Source organism: Lygodium microphyllum, chromosome 14 (assembly GCF_053477565.2).
Source record: "Lygodium microphyllum isolate KBCC chromosome 14, Lygodium_microphyllum_v1.1.10, whole genome shotgun sequence".
In the NCBI taxonomy this organism is placed as follows: Eukaryota; Viridiplantae; Streptophyta; class Polypodiopsida; order Schizaeales; family Lygodiaceae; genus Lygodium; species Lygodium microphyllum.
In genome coordinates, this window is record NC_141148.1 from 46,435,804 (window position 1) to 46,457,377 (window position 21,574).

General features: G+C 37.2%; 1 protein-coding gene across 2 annotated transcripts in view; it reads right to left on the reverse strand.

Annotated features, from left to right (window-relative positions):
* Positions 1–1,004, reverse strand: part of VPS41 (vacuolar protein sorting 41) — a 114,412-nt gene extending 113,408 nt beyond the window's left edge. The window contains exon 1 of one of the 2 annotated variants that reach the window (XR_015693123.1): positions 469–1,004. Coding sequence is in view for 1 of the 2 variants with exons in the window: in XM_087692791.1 (XP_087548917.1) it covers positions 469–744 (276 nt within the window). In the remaining variant the exon portion in view is untranslated. The remainder of the gene's footprint in view (positions 1–468) is intronic. The other variant, XM_087692791.1, reaches the window with a different exon arrangement.
* Positions 1,005–21,574: the final 20,570 nt, after the last annotated feature.

The window sequence follows — 21,574 nt, forward strand, 5'->3', positions numbered from 1 at the left end:
TACTCCATGAGGGGTCATTTTTATTCCAAAGGGGGACATTAAGGATCCTACAAGGGCTATTCTGATCCCAAAGGGAACCACCCACATCCTAGAGGGGACCACCTACTTGCAGGTCCTAGAGTGGGTCAGCCTAGTCCCACAATTTCTTGGACAACTTCATGTACTTTTTTCAGGTTCAAGACTTCAAGGTGACTGCCGGATAAAAACACTTTGGTGGTAGCAAGAGTGAAAAGTCCTGAATTCACAAACGAGTTGTGCCATATAAGGGCTAGTTCTTCCCACAAACCGTTGCTCCCATCCAATGTTTGTCGATGATCTCTATGGAGCCAATTGTTCATTCCTTGGAGTTGGTCAGAGGCAAGTGCTCTAATTCTTTCTTACATGCCGAGCTTTCGATGGATCAGAACCTTGCAAAAAGACGATAATACCACATTCATGTGAAGGAGACAAAACTAACAATGTATGTACCTGATTGCCTTGGAAATCCAGCAGATGTACAGTTCCATCATGCGTCCCCAGTGCAATCATCCTCTCTGCAACAGTGATGCAGGATGCAGCATCACTCGAAAGCAATGAAGGGACGCTGCCTGCCATTCTCTGGTACTTGAGGCGAGGTTCTTCCTCATCGGACGACTCTTCCTCTTCTCCATCTTCTGGATCTGAGCCGGCATCCTCTTCCTCGTCGTCATACTCATCGTCTCCTTCGACGCCATCGACGGAGAGGGCGGGGGCGGGGGGGTCCATGGAAGGATCCACAAGGGGAGGTGTATATATATATAAATTGGATGGAAGCTATGCCATGCGATGCATGAATCCTGATGGCAGCTGGGACGGTGCCTGATGGCGAGGCCCGGAGAGGTCGTTGATGGCAAGGTGGGTTGGAAGGAAGGCGAGAATCTGTGCGTGTCTGACCTGATGCTGCTGCCAGCACACACCCGAGACCGCAATGGTGTCAAACTCCAATTGCCTGCCCGCGCTGACGGAAACACCTGCAAAGAGACGCTTTTGATGTGAGCTCCATTTATATTTTATTAACAATAACAACAGCGACAATAATCGCAATAAATAGCTTGGAAAACATAAGAAAGAAAGTGGATATGCCTGTCTTTTTCTTCTCAAGGACCTGTTCACACTTGCATCCGCTTGTGACTTGTCGCACATCTATACTATTAGTTAAGGAGAGGTGAGGGGCGGGTGCCACGTGGCAGCCCCCCACCTCCCCCACAAAAAAGAAAGAGAATGCGGGGGTGGGTGCCACGCGTCCAGCACCTGCCCCCCTCCCAAAAAATCGCGCCCGCTCCGACGCTAAGCGCCGGGACGAGTCTAGGCACGGAGCGCCTAGTAGGTCATGTATGGAAACAGTGCAAGCTCGTCTAACGCTGGGGGTCATAGTTCACAATAGGGGGAAAAAAAAGGGAAGGGGTGTCATCCAATGTGTGTATGTTTCATATTGCATTGGGTGACCTATTTAATGGTTATGAATCTTGCAAATTTATATGTTGCATACATTTTGTAACCTCCTTTAAGACACAAAACAAGTCTGAATTTATGTCACTTGAAGCAATGTAACACCATATCGAGCTCTATTGACCATTACATGTCACACAATTAATCTTATACTATTGATGCTTTTATCCCTACCAATGCCTATTGTTATGCAATAAGGGCATGCCATGGGAATGACTCCTTTACCCTAGACTATCAAGACAAGGAGATGGATGAAAGATTGAAAGAGGCATGTATATACAATAGTGGGGTTTTGATTGGATGAGCGAACAATCACTTGTGGATGAATTGGTTGGCCAATATCAATTCTTGTATGGTAAGCTTTTAAGGACATGGCCAATGCCAAACTCAAAGACCCAAAGGAAATGTTTAGGATTTGAAAGCCTCTCTTTGTACTCAAAGGGAGAATAGAAGAATGCAAAATGTGCATAAGTAATAGAATGAGTATAATCCACAACATGTACTACTATTCTACTAGCAAGGCTAGTCATTGTGGTCATTTCTCTATTTGGAAAATGAATTTTTGTGATTTTGCAAAATGTGTATATGTTAACTAGTTGGATATAATCAGGATCTTATATGCAAAATGTGTATATTTTACTAGTTAGATATAATCAAGATCTTATATGCAAAATGTGTATATGTTAACTAGATGGGTATAGTGAGAATATACAACTTCCAAAAGTGGTTATGTGTGTGATAAAGCTGAAGATTCCTATTGTTGACTAAATAATGGTTTCTAGAGAAAATGATCTCTAAGCATTTAGAATTAACTTGCTATTGCCCCAATGTTTACACAACCTTGTTCAAAGCAACCATATGAGCATGTATGAGTTAAACTAAGTTCTATTCACTTGAATTGCTAACTCGCAGCCTATACAAGTCAATTCAAATGATGCCTCCTCTTGACTTGCCCCAAGCACCATGACACATGTAAAGCCTTCATGTCAAGTACAAAATGGCCACAAAGTGCATCCAAGAGTCTTGCCTTGGTTATATATATACCTTGCTAAGCACAGTTGGCAACTTGATTAGGTTATGCCTATAGAAACCAAACACAATATGACAAATGACCTACCAGCGAGAACTTAGAATTGGCCATATGACCAAGCATTATGTTAAGCAAAGAGCATGGATGCTAGCATGAAGTATGAAGAATGTTTGCTTCCTTCGTACATATTTACGACATCCTTTATATGCAAAGATATACATGCGGATGCAAAGATATGCATACATTTACTTAACTAACTTTTTAGCATGGAACAAAAGCCATTCCTTTCTTTTCCCAATCTAAAAGTTTGGTACAACATTAACAATCACCTATTACTTTCTTTATAATTAAAACACTAGATCTTTCCTCCCCAAAGAACTAAAAGAGTGATTGCATATTCCTTTCTTTAGCATGTTAATTGAACAATAATTGAGCTTCTTGCACTATTGCTTAGCTAGACTTCAATCAAGTTATAAATTATAAACCATGTTACTAAACATATGTCAATTACTTAGATATTTTTTGGAAACACGTGATTTGACAATTTGTATCCTATCTTTCACTATGGGGCTCTCAATGATTTCAAAAAGGTTGAACTACTCCAATGGGACAAACCAACCTTTACATGTTGTTCAGTAAATACTCCAGAAAATTGATAGATAATGAAATGGAAAACTAAGAAGACAAAACATGAACAATGTCAAGTCCTATTTATGCAGCATTTGAAGTACATCTTTATGTTATTTGATAGCATGTTGCATCTTTCTAAGCATATAGATAATGCCACCAGTTTCAATTCTTATGAGAAACCATATCTTTATAGCTTACTTCCTATTTTTAGGTCACCCCCCTTTCCATTCCTTCATGTGGCCTAAGAAATGGATTTAGGCCTAGTATCTTACCCTCAAAACTTCACATTTTCAAGTAAATGAGCCCAAAGGAACTTTTGTTATGTGGCAGTATGGAAGGTAGCTAAATCAAAGAGCAAAAATAAATGTGCAACATGTGAACATGTGCTCCAATCATAGAATTTTTGTTAACACCTATTAAATTAAAAAGAGCCAAAGATTGGCCATATTCCTACCAAAATAGACATGTGGCTGAATAAGAGCTATATCATTTTGAACATCCAAAGGATATCATTTTCAACATTTGAAGTAGCAATTAATGTATAAATAAATAAACGAACTGTGCTAAAGTAGAAAAGAATGTAAAACATTGGTATGAATAAGGGATACTTGTTAGCATAGTCCATATTGCTAGGTCAAAATCTCATGAATGTAACTCGCCAAATCAATCCCATGTCTATCTTTTTGTATGTTATTGACATTGTGATGCCCATCTCTAATATTTATGGTAACTAAAGTTGATGTGTATGATGTATTCACTACACAAGTTTTTAATAGTTTCACGAAACTCTGTTAAGATTTAGAATTCCTTGATGTACTCCCCAAAATGAGTGTATGCACATGAAATCCCATCTCATAGAAATCTAATTAGCAAAGATTGATATGGCCCTATCATCATAGATAGAAGGAGAGAATAAAGAGGACATGAATATCATGTGAACAAGTGTTACAATCCATCCAACTTGGAGAAGTAAGAAGTAAACATGTAAACCAGAGAGGTATAATAAAGGAGAACTTCTAAAAAGCATTGATTAGAGCGGGAAGTGAGCAAGAAGACAACATAAAACCACTCCATGGAAGAGCATTAAATGTAAATGAGGAACAATCTTGGCAATCCTATTAAAAGATAACTTGTCCAATTAAACAATTAATGCAATAATAGCAAACAAGTGAGGACCTAAAAATCTTGAGTGTATATTATCTAGTTCACACTAAATGACTTTTTCCAAACAACACCTTGTTTTGCCAATTAAATTGAGTAATATCATTTACAATCTTGTTATTTAGGGACAACTTAGCTCACTAAAGAGCCTCTAAGTTTCCTCAAAACAACTTTGGAACTATCAGATTTACACAAGTGAGTGAGAGTGTTAAAATTATTGATACTTAATTTAACAAATTCTCAAGGAAGGTCTCAAACTATTTCAAGTTATGAGAAGTTTTGGTATGATTGATATGTGGCATGATACATTGATCATACCAAAGCAAACCTATATTTATTTATCAAAACTATCACAACATTGCTTTTATAAGGTCACTAAAGGTATAATCTTGTTATGTAATATGACGAATACATGCAATTATTCTAACTAGCTCATTTTTTATGATTTGTGTATGATAACTTGGCCAATAACTGTCACATACAAAAATGCTTCTAATCAAAAGGAGGATTGAATTTATTCAATAGGATGCTTAATTTTTGTAAAAAGTCAAACTCACAAATCAATCATTGATCACCAAATGAAATGTCCAACAAGATCATGCATAATTAATTATGAATTGAAACATGACACATGGAGCCTGCACCATCAAAGTAGTCATACTGTTTTACATTTGACACCTCTATGTTTGACACTTTTATTAGTCAAATTGCATGTAGCCTTTTGGTCATTGCCATACAAAAATTGAATTCTCTAACTTGAACCAATCAATTGATGGAATATTGATACCTCATTTTCAACATTCATGAATAAGTAATATTCTTGTGATATTTAAATTAGAAAAAATTACAGATTTTGTTTTGCATGCAATGATGTGGACGATAGTTCTTCATCATCTTGTTTGGACATGTCATATCTTATCACAATGTGCACCAGGAGTTTGCCTTCAAATATATTCCTACACTCAAATGTTAATGAAACAAAATAACCTCTAATATTCCATTAGTTAAGACAGTGATTACAAAAGCATTCAATGACTTAACGTGTCCCATACCCAACAAGATCAATGAGCAGTTGCATGCACACCACTCCCATTTATAATATTTTTACCTTGCCCATTGCATCCATGTGTTTCAACTATGGGATTATAATAGAAACTAGAATAGAAGCATCTCAAATGAATGCTATTTTGCTCATGTTCAATGAAACTAAAGATACAAAATTATCTCTTGCATGTGTGTGTGCGCGTGTGTGCGTGCTTGTGCACTCGTGCGTGCCTACCATGATCATGTTGTGTGTTCACATTGGTCCACTCAACATTAATGATATTATACTTAGTCAATGTTAACGTATCATGCCACAAATTAACCTAGAGATTTGCTATCTAAAAAACTCTCAAGCTTCACCTTTTATACAACTATATTGCCATCGATATTGTGATCCTCTTGTCTAAAATTCTTTTTATATTTAGCTATAAATCACCCTTAAGTAGCAAATCGAAAATGATATATTGATTAGGCCATTTGTTCTACTATTAGGTTCTCTTGGTCAAAGATGCTTTGTTAATGAGTGTTTTTGTGTTCTTATGTTCTATGTCGATCAAGCTATTTGGCCTTCCTTGTGTGTACATGCCATCATGTTGTATTTTAATTCAGCTATTTGTCATTCATTGGACAATTGCGTGTCTTAATTTACAATAACACTTGGGCATTTGATGCTCATTAGGGTTATGTGAAGCTTTTATCTAGGTGTTGGGTTATTCTACTTTGATCAATAGTAGTCCTTCTAAACACATGATTACGTGCTTCTACATGCATTGTGACCCTTATTGTTTGAGCTTGAACATCTATTCTCTTTTTGTGCAAAAATAGTCATGATGTGTGGGATTTCTTTTGTTTTCTTTGGAATGTTTATGGCAATTCCTTTGGATTTGTTGCAGTAAAGTTGGGAAAATTGATCCTCAAAGAGTCCACTTATATATCATTTCACTTTGTTTTAGACATCCTATGGAAAAGATAAAGAATGACAAAGTAAAATGCAGCTAAGAAGGATAGTTAGTAGCTTCAAAATATGGTAATGACTAAAAATGGCAAATCTAGTGGGAGCTCAAAGTTGTCTCTCATGGGTTTTAATATATGTTAGATCCATTTTTATGAAATGCAAAGTCTTGCTTAAATATTTAAAAGTCTAGCAAATAAAGTCTATGAATTGTTTAATTTGCGTATTCATTTTGATAATAGGTTGATAGATTGTCATATTATTATATGTATCAAGGTATTTATGAATACTATAAAGTCATTGAGCTCATTTAAGTGTGTGTGTGTGTGTGACATTTTCTAATAGTATATTAGAATTTTTATTACGATGTAAAAACAAGAAATATAGTCCCATTTTAGCTTTACAACTCTTATTTGAGATTTTGAAAATTCTATGTGGTTGATCGGATATTTTAGCTTTGACATGATTTGTGACTAATTTTGCTTGTGATAATTAGAAAAGTAGCTTAGATTCAACTTTAAGATTTGTTTTTTGTTTTTTGTTTTTTTTTTCAAAGAGGGTATGTAACTTAGTTCCTATTGGCAAATTTTCTAGGCTTGTTTTACTCAAACATGTAGAACTAGAGATACCTCATAAGGATATATTTGGTAGAAATTTTTGTAATTAAGGGCTTTTTAGTTTTGACTAGCTTAATTAGATGGTCATGCATTTCATTCAATGAAAGGTAGACAATTAGTCTTTGTTCTAACTTTGCTTTCATAGATTAGTTGTTTATGCAACCTAAAGTTTTCTTATGAGCTTGTATTAACTAATTTTAAAACAAGTTTAAATTTATATAAATTTGATTTAGTATATAGACTTTAGCAATCGTTTTAAATATCTTAGGGCCTTCTTATGTGAATAGATAAATTTGTGCATTTTCTAGCCATTGAAGATTATACATACTTAATATATCTACTTGCATGATTTCTAGCCCTTCTTATCTTTGAATGTGTTTATACAATATGTGTTACTACTTACAATTGGCCCATGTTAAGTCTCTCTTGAGTATTGTATTTTCACATTTGTAAGATACTCCCACATATTAACTCATACTCTTAGTTTTTCTTCTACATTTCTACTTATATAACTTGCATAGCAATTATAGACAATTGCTATACCCAACCAAGGGCATGTTGCCAACGTGCATTTATTCAAACTATGAGAGGCACATTATTTTGTCCATGTGAGGTGTATTTGTTAGCCCATGAGAGAGTATTTATTGGCCCATGGAGGCACACTATTTAGCCCATGAGAAAAGTATTACTCAACCTATGAGAGGTGCATTATTCAACCCATGAGAGGTGTATATATTGGCTCATGATAGGTGTATTAATTTGCTTTTGTGAGGTATTTATTAGCTAGAGGCTTAGTGTAGAATTCACATGCCAAGGACTAGACCATAAACACCCCCTTATTGTTTCAAGGGTTTGACTCACAAAGTCACAGCTATCTCTCACCTAGCCTACTCACACACATATGAAGCACAACTAACTAACCTACCAAATCATAGATTGATTTGAGCAATTTGAGGTGGCTATAGTGAGAATGATTACCAATGATTATCATGTTGTGGTTGTAAAAAAATTAACAAGCATCACTCCACAATCCACACGTATGCCTATTTACTTGCGTTATTGCAACACTTGCACAAACCACCCTAGATAGCTAAAGAAAAATAAGAAAGATGGAAGAAGCCTCACTAGCCATGTTCCTCACTTCCTTGCTCTCCCTCCTTAAACCTTCCTTGTATGCACAAATGCATCTTTCTTGGATATAGTGATGCATGTGAGATGGAATATCGCCTCTAGGATCTTAGAGGTGGGTGACATTACAAGGTTGGGATTCTACTATACTAGAAGCTATGAGGAAGCTACAAGGTAAGAAATTAACTTTACAGTCCCTATCCTAGTGACATGCACATTATAATTTACAAATCCATGGGTAGTATAATTTTCCAAAGATCCCCAATGTCAATTCCATGGTATAAGAAAAGTTGTGCTTGTTCTAGCCTAGAGACTTGTTGATAAAACTTAGGCATGTGATTAAGTGAAATGTTGGTCACTTTAGTAGAAGTTTGTAGGCCACACCTTTCTAAAAGTTTCCTAGCCATGTGTGAACCAACTCCTCAAAGCTTTTAGTGACCTAGAATTTAAGATCATGGACCTTATATGTGGGTTATATGTTGTACTTGTCGCATTGATCTATGATAACGACATTTTTTTCTTGATCGTAATCTAGATTTGACAGTTAACAAGTTGTGAGAATTATGAGAACAAAAGGCAATTCAATATGATTGACAACAATGACTTGCCATTACAACACAAATTCTCATGATTTAATATGGTTTCCCTCCTATAGCACAATTTTGAACAATTCAATAAAATTTTGGCGACTCAATATGTTGCCTCCCCCCCCCCCCCCCCCCTGAAGATAAATAGCTTCCTAGTTGTATATTGGTTGGGTTTAATACATGTGTGTGTGTGTGTGTGTTGTGCATGTGTAAATAAATAAATATTATGCTTTGTATGTATAAAAGTTGTGTTTTCTTAAGAAGTATTGTTTGATATATGGTTTGAGTAAGCCATCAATCAAAGAACTTGGGATTGAACTAGTGTTTGCAAGCACATCTAAATCAAATGGTTAGCATGGAGTTTGTATAGGTAGGTCACTAAGTCTGTGAGAACAACCAAGTTCTAGTTGGATTGCTACATGAAGTAATTCTTCCAACAACATTCTTTCCAAGAGGGGATGTTGTTCTAGTTTAGAATGGTATGGTAGATCTTAACAATGAGAATGGTGTGAAGTAAAATCCATTGCAGTGTATAGGGCCATGTTGCATGGTTTTTACCAAGCGTTGTTGTTCCACATTGCTCATTAAGCAATTGCCATTAGTGGCAATGTCAAGATGATGACTACACCAAACCCTTAGGAATAGATGATGTGGTTCACACTTTTGTTGGATTTTAGTCAATTCAACAAGGTTATTTGCCTTTGTGACTCAAGCCCAACTTGAGATAAGGTGCATGGTCTTAGCACTTTTCTCAGAATGCCTTGGAGGAATATTTTTTTTAATTGCTTCACACTTGCAAAAGATATATTCACTATCCTCCCAAGTAGTATTCCAATTGGGAGACAAGCTCCATTAATCAGCTTGTTGGCAAATCCTAGGTCAATGGTTTTATATACACAAGCATGCATTTCAAATGTATAGTCAAGTTGCGTAAAATACTCTATTACTTGAAGAATGATCTTATTAGCCAATTTTGTGGCCATTTGATATATCAATCGGTGAGTGAAAGATGGCTTTAATCTAGTTTGTGGTCATGGCTTTGTGACACTTGTCAAGGGTACTATAGTAGTAGTAGTAGTCAATGATTTCTTCTTGGTCCTAGCTTGTTTTTGTCTGTAAGTCAAGTGAGCTTCTTGGTTGTGGGCTTTATTTATTCGTGAGTGGGGTTCTAAGATAATTTCTCTTTAAGGGATTCAAGCACAGTCTTCTTGGGCACAGAGGGTGGAGTTGTAGATATGCTTTGGGTAGCCTTGGATATGTATACCTAGATAGTTTATTTAAGTACAATTTTGGTATCATAGGACTAGATTGATTGGTTGCATTTCGGTTGCACTATGTGAAACTTTGTTAGTTAATGTCGGAAAGCATGAGTTGCTCATTTTGGAATCCAGATGAAGTGATTACCTTGGTAGTAGCCTTGCACATTTAGTAATGCCTTGGGTAGCCATGTGGGACTAATGTAGGATTTAATTCTATTTTGTTGGTAGTTCTTCTGTGGCTTATAGTAAGTTCTTGCAACTATTTTGCATGGATTGGTGTGATGTCGTGTAGATTTTGAACTACTAATCTTGGGCCAAAGAAACTCCTTTCAATAGACTTTTTGTTCATTCTATAGGCATCATTGGTTGGCTAGGTCTAGTAGGGCACAATAGTCTATCAACTAGTTCTTTTGTTGAAGGTAAGGATAATTCTAGCCCTAGGGAGATTGAGGGCACAATTGTCTATTAGTCAATTCTCCCTTACTAGGGCTACAATCATCCTTACTAAAGGCAATGATTCTAATGCTAGGGAGATTGAGGTGAATATGTTGCTCCATAAAATCAACATAGCATTTTGTTTATAACTTGAATGGACATCTTAGCAAGATTTCTTGTCCTACATTGTTTTGATTTGTGAGAGCATAAAAAAGCATTGGGATGCTTTTGGTGTCAATGGTCACCATCAACTTGCACTTGTCTAATATTGAGTATGATGAGCCTCCATATGGATTTAATTTTACATTGGATGGTATCAACTAGGATTGTCCAACTTTCTACTAGAACTCGTAATGCATGATATTAAAGTTTAATCCCTCATCAATGAGAGCATTGACTAAGTTCTCTCTTAAGGTAGTCATCTTGAGGCACATGTATGCCAATGGTATAATTATTTTCTTTTCCTCATCCAAGTTAGTGATTGAGATTGCTTGAACATGGAGAGTATATTTTTGTTTTGATTTTACACTATTTGTGGGTGCTACAAGTTTCTCGTTTTGACAATGTCAAGGAGAGTAGTATTTCTTGATGCAACTTTCATTAAAGTGGTAGTTGTCAAGAGTTTCAAGCTCCACATTTCCTGTTTAGATGAGGGTCCAAATGTGATAAGGCTTTGATCCCCTAAATTTCAACTTTTGTTTGCATCCCTTGACTGAATAAAAGAGGACCAAGTCTTATTTTTCAAATGATTTTTGTTACACATGCTTATCAAACCAAGCCTTCTTGCGAGCTTTTTTATATAATCACACGTGGCTAAAAGTCGTGTCTCTATTAGTCACTCTAGCTCAGAGACATGCTTAGTTTAAGCTTTGCTTCCTTCCCATTGTGCTTTGTGTTGGGGCTTAGGGACTCTACATGCATGATAGCATTTTACCATATGTTAACCTAAAATGGTTTGTTGTCATGTGGCCATTCAATAGGTAGTATAATGTGCCCAAAGAGCTATCATTAATTTACTATCCTAGTCTGAACATGATTTAATTAGTATGTTGATCAAGGTTTTGCTTGTTTTTTTGGTTGAACTTGGTGCGCAGATCGGTCGCAGTATGCTCACGTAGTGAATCCGGGAAGGTCCCCAAGAACAATGAACTCTACCTTTTTGCACAAAAAACAATGTAAAAGCATGAACGACAAGAAGCAAGAGACCAATTGGGTTCAATCTCCCCCCATGCCTTGTGTGAGCGCTTCACAAAGCATGTATTTTATGTATATTTCCATCTTCATGCTCAATAATAGCCCAATTTACAAAAATATGACAAGCTTTTAGCTTTTGAGTTTGCCTTTTACAAAAATAGGAAATAAAGCTAATGGACGGTGCCCATAGAGTTTGGCACGCCCAATCTCAACGTCCAAATAGAAATAACATATTCGTGCGCATAGGCGCATACAAAATAATAATCAATAATCGATGTCTCAATAGACATAACAAAATATAGGCGTGGCGCCTATCAAAATATAATCCATAGGTCGAATACTCGCTAGACTCCAATGCTTTCCTCCGCCACTGTTGCTATCTCTACACATCAACTGAAGCATTCACAATCGTTAGTAAAATAATATAATTAAATCGACAAAAGTGAATACCTAGCAGTCTTCAGCTACATAAATAAATCAACTGGTTAGAAATAAATCCTAACCTTAATTTAATACGAATGCGCACTCTAAACTCATAAACGTTTATTAATTTAATATGCATTTTGCGGAATCACCCGCTATGGAATCATCCATGTACACACTAAATTAATGAAACGCCCGAAAAGGACAGGCGTCCCCATCAACTTCTCGCACAAAGAATCCACTTTGTGTATGAGCCCCGGTCATCTAAGTTTACGGAATCCACCGTAAAACCTCACGGAATCCACTGTGGCACGGAATCCACCGTGGAATATGCCTCCTGGCATCATACCCCCGGGGTGGGATAGCAATTGACCTCAATTGCTATTAGCTCAATGTGGAGCTAACAGAGTGGGGAAAGCATTTAAGTCTCTAGCGTGCATCCATTGTGCTTCCTCTACAGGATGGTTCTTAAATTTTACTAGATATCTAGAATACCTTCGGCCAGTTCTAGTGGTCATATAGTCAGTGTCTATGATGGCTTCTGGTTCAAATATTTCAGTCTCTTCCTCTAATAAAGGTGGGTTTTCATAAACAGGGTGGATAGGTAATTGACCTCTAAATGGTCTCAATAAACTAATGTGAAATGTATTGTGAATTTTCCAATGAGATGGTAATTCTAACTTGAATGCATTATCATTAATTTTATGAATGATTTTAAATGGTCCATAGAATCTAGGAGCTAATTTGATAACGGGATGTCTATCTACACTTTGCAGTCTACGTTTTTCTATTCTCAGCCAAACATAATCATCAACTTTGAAATTCATGGCTTGTCTTTTCTTGTTGGCTTGTTTGGTATATGATTGTTGGGCTTTAGCAATCATATCCTTAACCTCATCAAAAATACTATTATGCATACTAGCAATATCATCAGCACTCTGAATTCTATTAGACAAAGATGCAACAGGTGTAGATAACCTATATCCATAAATGACTTCAAAAGGTGCTTTCTTTGTAGATGTGTGCGGTGTATTGTTATATGCAAACTGTAATAAATGCAAATGAGTGTCCCATGTCTGAGGTTTAGAGATAGTATATGCACGTAAAAGATCTAGAATGGTGTTGTTTGTGGCTTCTGTTTGTCCATTAGTTTCTGGATGAAATGCAGATGAGAAATCAATCTTTGTGCCTAGATTAGCAAACAGTGTAATCCAAAAATTGTTACAAAATCTAGAATCACGATCTGAAATGATAACTTTGGGCAATCCATGGTTAGTAAAAACAGTTTTCAAAAATAACTGTGCTGCTTGTGATGCTGTTAAAGTTTTCTTACATGGAATGAAATATGCTTGCTTACTAAATCTATCTACAACTGTCCAAATCATATCATGGTTAGATTTAGTATTTGGTAAACCAGTAATAAAATCCATAGAAATTTGTTCCCAAGGTTTAGATGGAATAGACAAAGGCATTAGTAATCCATACTGTTTACCATGATGTCTTTTTATTCTTTGACAAATCAAACATTCAGAAATGAAATTAGATACATCTACATCCATATGCGGCCAATAAAAATCTTCAGTTAACATACGTAATGTAGATATGATACCTCTATGACCTTGATATGGGGGACAATGAATTTCATTCAAAACAAAAGATCAGAATGGAATAGTAACACACAGTCTCTTTTCATAAAACATAAATCCATCATTATATGACAATGAATCAACAGGAATGAAATTATTTTGAACTAATTTGTTCCAATCAGAATGAAAAGTAATATCCTGGTGATATGTATCTTTCATAGCAATCAAAGAATCAAAAGATATGACATAAATATTATGAATTGCAGGTCTTCTACTCAATGCATCAGCAACTACATTTTCTTTTCCAGGTTGGTATTGAATGATAGGATGAAAACTTTGAATAAAGGAAGCCCATTTGATATGACGGTCAGAAATTTGAGGTTGGCTAAGTAAATGTCTAATGCTTTGCTGGTCGGTCTTTATCATGAATTCTGAACCCATTAAGTAGTGTTTCCACTGTCTTAATGCTTGTACAACTGCTAATAGTTCTTTGTCATAGGTGGAATATTTCAGCTCAGAGGGTTTCAGCTTAGAACTAGAATATGCTATTGGATGATTGTCTTGCATTAGTACGGCTCCTATTCCTGATCCGCTAGCATCGGTCACAACTAGAAAGAATGGTCTATTAAAGTCAGGCAACTGTAAAACAGGGGCATTGGTTAATGCATGTTTCAGTAAGTCAAAGGATTTTTGCTGATTTTCAGTCCATTGATAAACAATTCCTTTCTTGAGAAGTTTTGTTAATGGTAAAGCAAGTAATGAAAAATTACGTACAAACTTCCTATAGAAACTAGCAAGACCAAGGAATGAGCGTAACTCATGCACGTTTTTAGGAACAGGCCAATGCAATATTGTATCAATTTTCTTAGGATCAACTTTAATTCCTTCAGATGATACAATATGACCTAAATACTCTATTTCTGTCTTAAAGAATTCACTCTTTTCAGGATTTGCAAACAATTGATTTTCTTTCAGTAATTGAAAAACTAATGACAAATGCTCATAATGCTCTTTCTCATTTTGACTAAACACCAAAATATCATCAAAGAAAACAATCACATAGTACTGATATTTCAAAAAGATACAGTTCATCATTCTACTGAAGGTAGCAGGTGCATTAGTCAATCCGAATGGCATGACTAAGAATTCGTAATGGCCAAACTGTGTTCTAAATGCAGTCTTAAATATGTCAGATTTATCTAGCCTCACCTGATGATATCCAGACTTAAGGTCAATTTTACTAAATATAGAAGATCCTTGCAGTTTGTCCATATGGTCATCAACTCTAGGTATAGGATACCTATTCTTTACAGTGATCTTATTTAAAGCTCGGTAGGCAATACACATACGATAGGTATTATTCTTTTTCTTGACTAAGAGTACAGGTGCACCGAATGGAGAACTGCTAGGTCGAATTAAGCCTCTATTTAGTAATTCTTCAACTTGACTCTGGTTTTCTTTTTGCTCTATCTGATTGTGCCTATATGGTGCTTTGCAAGGTGGTTGTGTGCTAGGGATCAAATCAATCTTATGGTCTTCTGGACGTGAAGGTGGTAAACCTGGTGGTAGGTCTTCTGCAAAACAGTCCTTAAAATATGCAAGAAATTCCTTATGCCTAGGGTGCATATGATTTTCCTTTACTTGCAATTCATTCACCCAAATGAGATATGATTTACTACTCTTGCGTAATGCACGTTTTGCTTGAGTATGCGAAAGTAGTGGAAAAACATTAGATGCATGCATACCATATAAAGTAATAGATTTTCCTTGAAAATTAATATTCATTGTGTGTGTGGAATAATCTATATCTGGGTTATGTTGGTGTCGCCAAGGCATTCCTAAAATAATGTCGCTTGACTGTAATGGAACAACTAAGAAATTTCTTCTTTCAGTGTATGAACCAATTTGAATCTCTAAATCTTGTACTTCTTGTGTACCATTATACCTAGTGCCTAAGAATGCAGCTTTTATGCGATAATGCGTAGGTACAGTCTATAATTTCAATTCCTTTACCAATTTTGCTGAAATAAAGTCATGAGTACTACCGTCATCATGCAAGATAGTCTTTTTCTTTCCATGCACCAAACATTTCATAGTCAATAATGAATGTGGAGTAGGCATACCTGGTAAAGTGTCGGAAGTAGTAGTAGTGTCATCCTCATCTTCAGTGAAATCAGGCATATCCTCATGCTCGTCTTCATCCATGGCTCCAAGATAGTTGATATGTGCTGGTGGCTTCTTTGAATGACAATTTGCTGCGAGATGCCCAGGCTGGTGACATTTATAGCATACTATTGGCTTGGCTTTGGTTACATTATTTGCAATGGCTGGAAGTCTGGGTACATTTGGATTTGCTTGTGGAATAGGCTTAGGATTTGGATTGACATTGGATGGTAATGCAGGTGGTTTAGCCCAATTCTTGCGGAAAGATGATGAAGAGAAACGACCTGGATTAAACCTTCTAAAGTTGGAATTGAATTGTTTAGATCCATAATTACCATTGGCTTGGAATTGCTGTGGTCGTCTGTCTCTATCGCGTAACTTATCTTCAGTGTCGTGGGCTAGTGAGATGGCGTCTTCAAGGGTAGCAGGCTTGAACATGTTCACTTCAGCGTAGTAATGCCCAAGAAGTCCAGACATATACTTCCGCTTATGTGTCGTCTCTGGTACGTCTTCAAGCATGCGTAGCTATAGGAGTGCATTCCAAAAACGCTCTATATATTGAGGAATAGGCTCACGATCCCGTTGTTGAAGTAGATCCCATTGCTTGATAGCCTTCTCATGAAATTGCGGTGGAAGGAAATTCTGCATGAACTTCTTCTTGAAATCTTCCCAAGTAGCAGGACATTCTATGCTCTTGCGTACTACAGTCCACCAAAGTGATGCTCTGTCTACCAAATGATTAGTGACACACTTGATTTTATCTTTTTCTGGATAGGTTTCCTTATGGAAATAGTCATCAAACTGGCTAATGAATGATAAAACAGTCTTTCCTTCTCGTATGCCATTGAAAGTGCGGAATTTGAAACTTCGTTTACTTATCTTTGATTCCTTGCGAATGGTTTGAGCTTCAAGAGTGGCGTCGATAGTACGTCGAATCAAATCTTCAGCTTGAGGTTCTTCTTTGTCGGTAGACGCTCTTTGTAAATTTGTCAATTGCGCTTGCAATGCTTGCCTAGCCCTTCGTTCTTCTTCCAATTGCAGCATGATTAGATCCAGCTTTTGTTCCATGGTAGGCTCAGGTAGGTCGTCTTCAGCCATAGGATCATCCATATGTGGTGTCGTCATCCTGTAAAACTCAAAAGACCTTTCTCACTCAAAATCAGGTTAGCGGGATGAGCGTAGCTCAAATTCGGGGTTACAAGGCTATGTATTTTTGGGTATTTCTTTCTTAATTTTCAGAAAATCTGCAATATTTCCTTCTTTGTATGCTGAAAATACTTCAATGGACCTACGTATAGGTAGAATACTTTGCCACGAACAACTTTGCAGTTCAGAGTTTTTGCGCAGGAACAACCCTTCTAGGAGTTTTGAGCACTAGTCAGTTCTAACTCCAATTGACTAGTCTGACTTGCAGAGTTGTAGACTTAGCCGACTTGCAAAGTTGCAGACTTAGCCGACTTGTAGAACTTAGTGAACTTGCAGAACTTGATTATAGTCGACTTGCAGAACTTGATTTCTGGTGCGCAGGACCTGAAGTTTGTTGACTTGCTGGAGTTAAAAGCTTTGATTGACTTAGTGGATTAAGAAGCTTTTAGCTTCTTAATCCGTCGTGGATTTTTAGGACAAAAATATGTCCTTGACGGATTCGCGCCGCCTTGGACAGCCTCACGCCGCGTTGATTTCGATTTGCTTAAGAGAAGCCTTCTTAAGCTTCTGATCAAATTGATTAAGTTGTAACTTGAAGCTTTGAAACTTAATGAAGAAAAAAGTTACTCTTTTTGTCTGTTATCCACGATTTTGGTGAAGGAGATGATTGCGTGGTCCTCCGCCTATACAGCCTGGTCCTTCGCGATCTGACAGTAGAAACAGGGGTTCTTGATCGCCAGAAGTCTGCCTGTATCGACGGTTTGCGACGAGATTGACTGTAGAGCCCGATCGTTCCAGGAGCTCCGCCTTCGCACAAGATGGGTAGCGATTGGAAGCTCTTGATCTCAGCTCTGCTCTGATACCACTGGTGTGCAGATCGGTCACAGTATGCTCATGTAGTGAATCCCGGAAGGTCCCCAAGAACAATGAACTCTACCTCTTTGCACAAAAAATAATGTAAAAGCATGAACGACAAGAAGCAAGAGACCAATTGGGTTCAATCTCCCCCCATGCCTTGTGTGAGCGCTTCACAAAGCATGTATTTTATGTATATTTCCATCTTCATGCTCAATAATAGCCCAATTTACAAAAATATGACAAGCTTTTAGCTTTTGAGTTTGCCTTTTACAAAAATAGGAAATAAAGCTAATGGACGGTGCCCATAGAGTCTGGCACGCCCAATCTCAATGTCCAAATAGAAATAACATATCCATGCGCATAGGCGCATACAAAATAATAATCAATAATCGAAGTCTCAATAGACATAACAAAATATAGACGTGGCGCCTATCAAAATATAATCCATAGGTCGAATACTCGCTAGACTCCAATGCTTTCCTCCGCCACTGTTGCTATCTCTACACATCAACTGAAGCATTCACAATCGTTAGTAAAATAATACAATTAAACCGACAAAAGTGAATACCTAGCAGTCTTCAGCTACATAAATAAATCAACTGGTTAGAAATAAATCCTAACCTTAATTTAATACGAGTGCGCACTCTAAACTCATAAACGTTTATTAATTTAATATGCATTTTGCGGAATCACCCGCTATGGAATCATCCATGTACACACTAAATTAATGAAATGCCCGAAAAGGACAGGCGTCCCCATCAACTTCTCGCACAAAGAATCCACTTTGTGTATGAGCCCCGGTCATCTAAGTTTACGGAATCCACCATAAAACCTCACGGAATCCACCGTGGCACGGAATCCACCGTGGAATATGCCTCCTGGCATCAGAACTATTTGCTTATGAATAGTAGGGAGCTAACTTTCAGCGAGTGATTAAAAATGTAGAGAGTAGGTGTTGCACTATCTTATTATGAAATGGGTACTTCAATCACGCACAATTTCTATTGGCATCCGAGCCTTGATATATCACATGTTTTCATAGGATTTTGGTTGTCATTCTCACATCATTCTTTTTGGTAGTGCATGCCTTAGCCCATTTTGTGATATAGTCAATAGGTGACTATGATTATTTTGCTTGGAAATACTATGTAATAGGGCTGATGGATTCCATAAAGTTAAATTCACATTTTTCAAAGGATTGACGAGCAAGCATTGGTAGTACAAGCTTCACTTTATCCTTCTTGATAGGCACTTTCATGTGCTGACATTTGTCATAGTGTTTTATAAACTTTCATTCATCTTTGAATAGGGTTGGCCATCATAGTTGGAATTGTACAACTTCACATGCCATTGTTGTGGCATTGAAGTGGCCTCTAACTATTCCAACATGTGCTTCTTACAACACTTCTTTGCTATACAACTCCTGAGCAATCCATCTTACCCTAGCATTTACAATCGTCTTACAATTAGCTTTGATAAGGTTTTATTATTAAACTTGTGTTCCTTGTTATAGTGCTTAAAAGTTGCCTTTCATTATAGAATACATTTTTATTGTCAAATCAATGCCCACTTGCATGGATAACAATTGATGGCTATGAAAATGGTGAGTAATCATGTAAGGCGAGTCTTTCCTATCGAGTGTTTAAGTAGTCCATTTGTCAATATCTCAACAATATCATTAGCCAAATAAGGTATTAGGTTAGCTTCAAAAACCTGAGCCTCTTGTTGGAAAATAAATAATAGTGAATCTAGGAGATTATAATGAACTCTAATTGCTTTCTTTCCACTTGTCACTCTTAACATGTGGTCTACAATGTAATGCTACTTGCCCTTCTCACAACAACATTAAAGTCGAATTGTAGCACCAACAATAGTAGCATCTAGCGATGAATCCTGTGGTATGTAGATTATTCACTAAATATAGCAAGGCTTGATGGTCTATAAAGATGGTGAAAGGGGCGGCAAGGAGATAATGTTGGAATTTTTTAATAATGTATACCATGCCAAGTCCCTCTTGCTCCATGGTTGTATAGTTCATTTCAGTTTACGTAAGTTATTAACTAGTGAAGGTCATAAGAAAATCCATGTTATATTCTCTCGACTGGCAAAGCACAACCCTAATAGCAATGTTGGATGTATCAAAGTGCACATGGAATGCTAACTTCCCATTAGAGGTTGTAGGATAGGTATATTGATTAGAGCCTTTCTTAGAGCTTCATAAGGTTTTTGGCATTCATTGATCCACTTTCAGCTTACCAAGAGCCCATACAATGATCTCTCAATGGATGTGTAGTTGAGCATGAAGCATCCATCTATAGTAACTTATGTATCCAAGAAAGCACTAAACTCCTTTAGCATTTTCTAGCGGTGGTGGTTTCACAATGACTTGAATCATTGAAGTGTTAGCTGCTATTTCCTTTTTAGACACGACATACCTAAGAATGATGCTATGTTTTATCTTAAATTGGTATTTAAGTGGACTTAAGGATAGATGATACACCATTTGAAGATAGGTCAAAGATTCTCTAGGAGTTCATCCCATGAGGAATTGATATAGAGGTCATCAAGAAGGACTTTGAGATATTTGTGAAGCGTCTTTAAAACGGTGCACATTAGGTATTGGAAGGTCATGTAATGAGTAGGACATACAGGAATTACGGGGAAAATACTAGTCACATTGACGGTATTTAAGGTGTAAGAGGTTTAGGTTAGTCATCAATGAATTAATCAAGAAACTCTCCCTTCACCTTGACAACTTCCATGGCTTCCTTCCTCTTCTTTCTCTCTTTCTCTCTCTTTCTTTCTTTCTCTCTCTTCTGCTAGTATTTCTCTCTCCTCCTCACTCTCTTTCTCTCTCTTCTGCACTCCTTCTCTCTCTTAGGTCTTGTTAGGTTCACTTCATTATAGCTGGTACCAGAGCCTCGGTCTTTGATCCTTCTTTTCTCTCTCTTCTGCACTCCTCTCTCTTAGGTCCTATTAGGGTCACTTCATTACAATTGGTACTAGAGCCTTGGTCTTTGATCCTTCTTTTCTCTCCCTTTTCTGCACTTCTTCTCTCTCTTAGGTCCTATTAGGTTCACTTCATTACAGTTGGTACTAGAGCCTTGGTATTTGATCATTCTTTTCTCTTTCTTTTGCACTCCTTCTCTCTCTCCTTCCTTTAGATTTAGTTTCTTTTCAATCTTAGGAAACCCTAATTACTCAGGTACATAGGTACATAACGAGTTGGAGGCAAGGAGACAAAGATGGCAACTTGCTTTTACTCTATAGCTCAAGTTTAGAGGTGTTTTACCCAAGGAGGACTCTTAAGACTTGGAGGATGGCTAAACTATGACTATTGTTCTCAAAAGTGAGTTTCTCTCTTCTTCCTCATAGTTTCTTGAGGCAACCATGGAACCTCCAACCTAAGAACTCCCAAGATTTTCCTCCTCTCTCTTCTCGAGTGGCTTATAGAGCACCCATAAGCCTCATCTCACCTAGCTGGAGCCTCCAAGGATAGCCCCACATTTTTCATGCATTTCATGTTGATGCATCTAGTCCTTCTCCTCCTCCTCTAACACACGGCACTGACCTCTAGCTTCATTCCCCAGTTCTTAGCACTCATTTGAGCAAAAGTCAGCTCTCTTGACTAAGATATCTGATCTTGCACTCTCTTAAAACTATGGAGTGGACAACATCAATGGCAGCTATGGCACCTTCCTTTCAGCTCAAGCTCTCTTGAAGAATATTTAATTTCTTGCCCCAAGAGCCATTGGTAGCAGCTTAAGTCTCTTTCCCTTGAAGATTTAATGGGATTGAAGGCCTTCTTCCATCCACCATAGGCTGAATTAGAGGAGAAGCATGGGTTCTTGATTTGGGCAACCTACCACCACTTCTTCAAGCATGTTTGAGGTA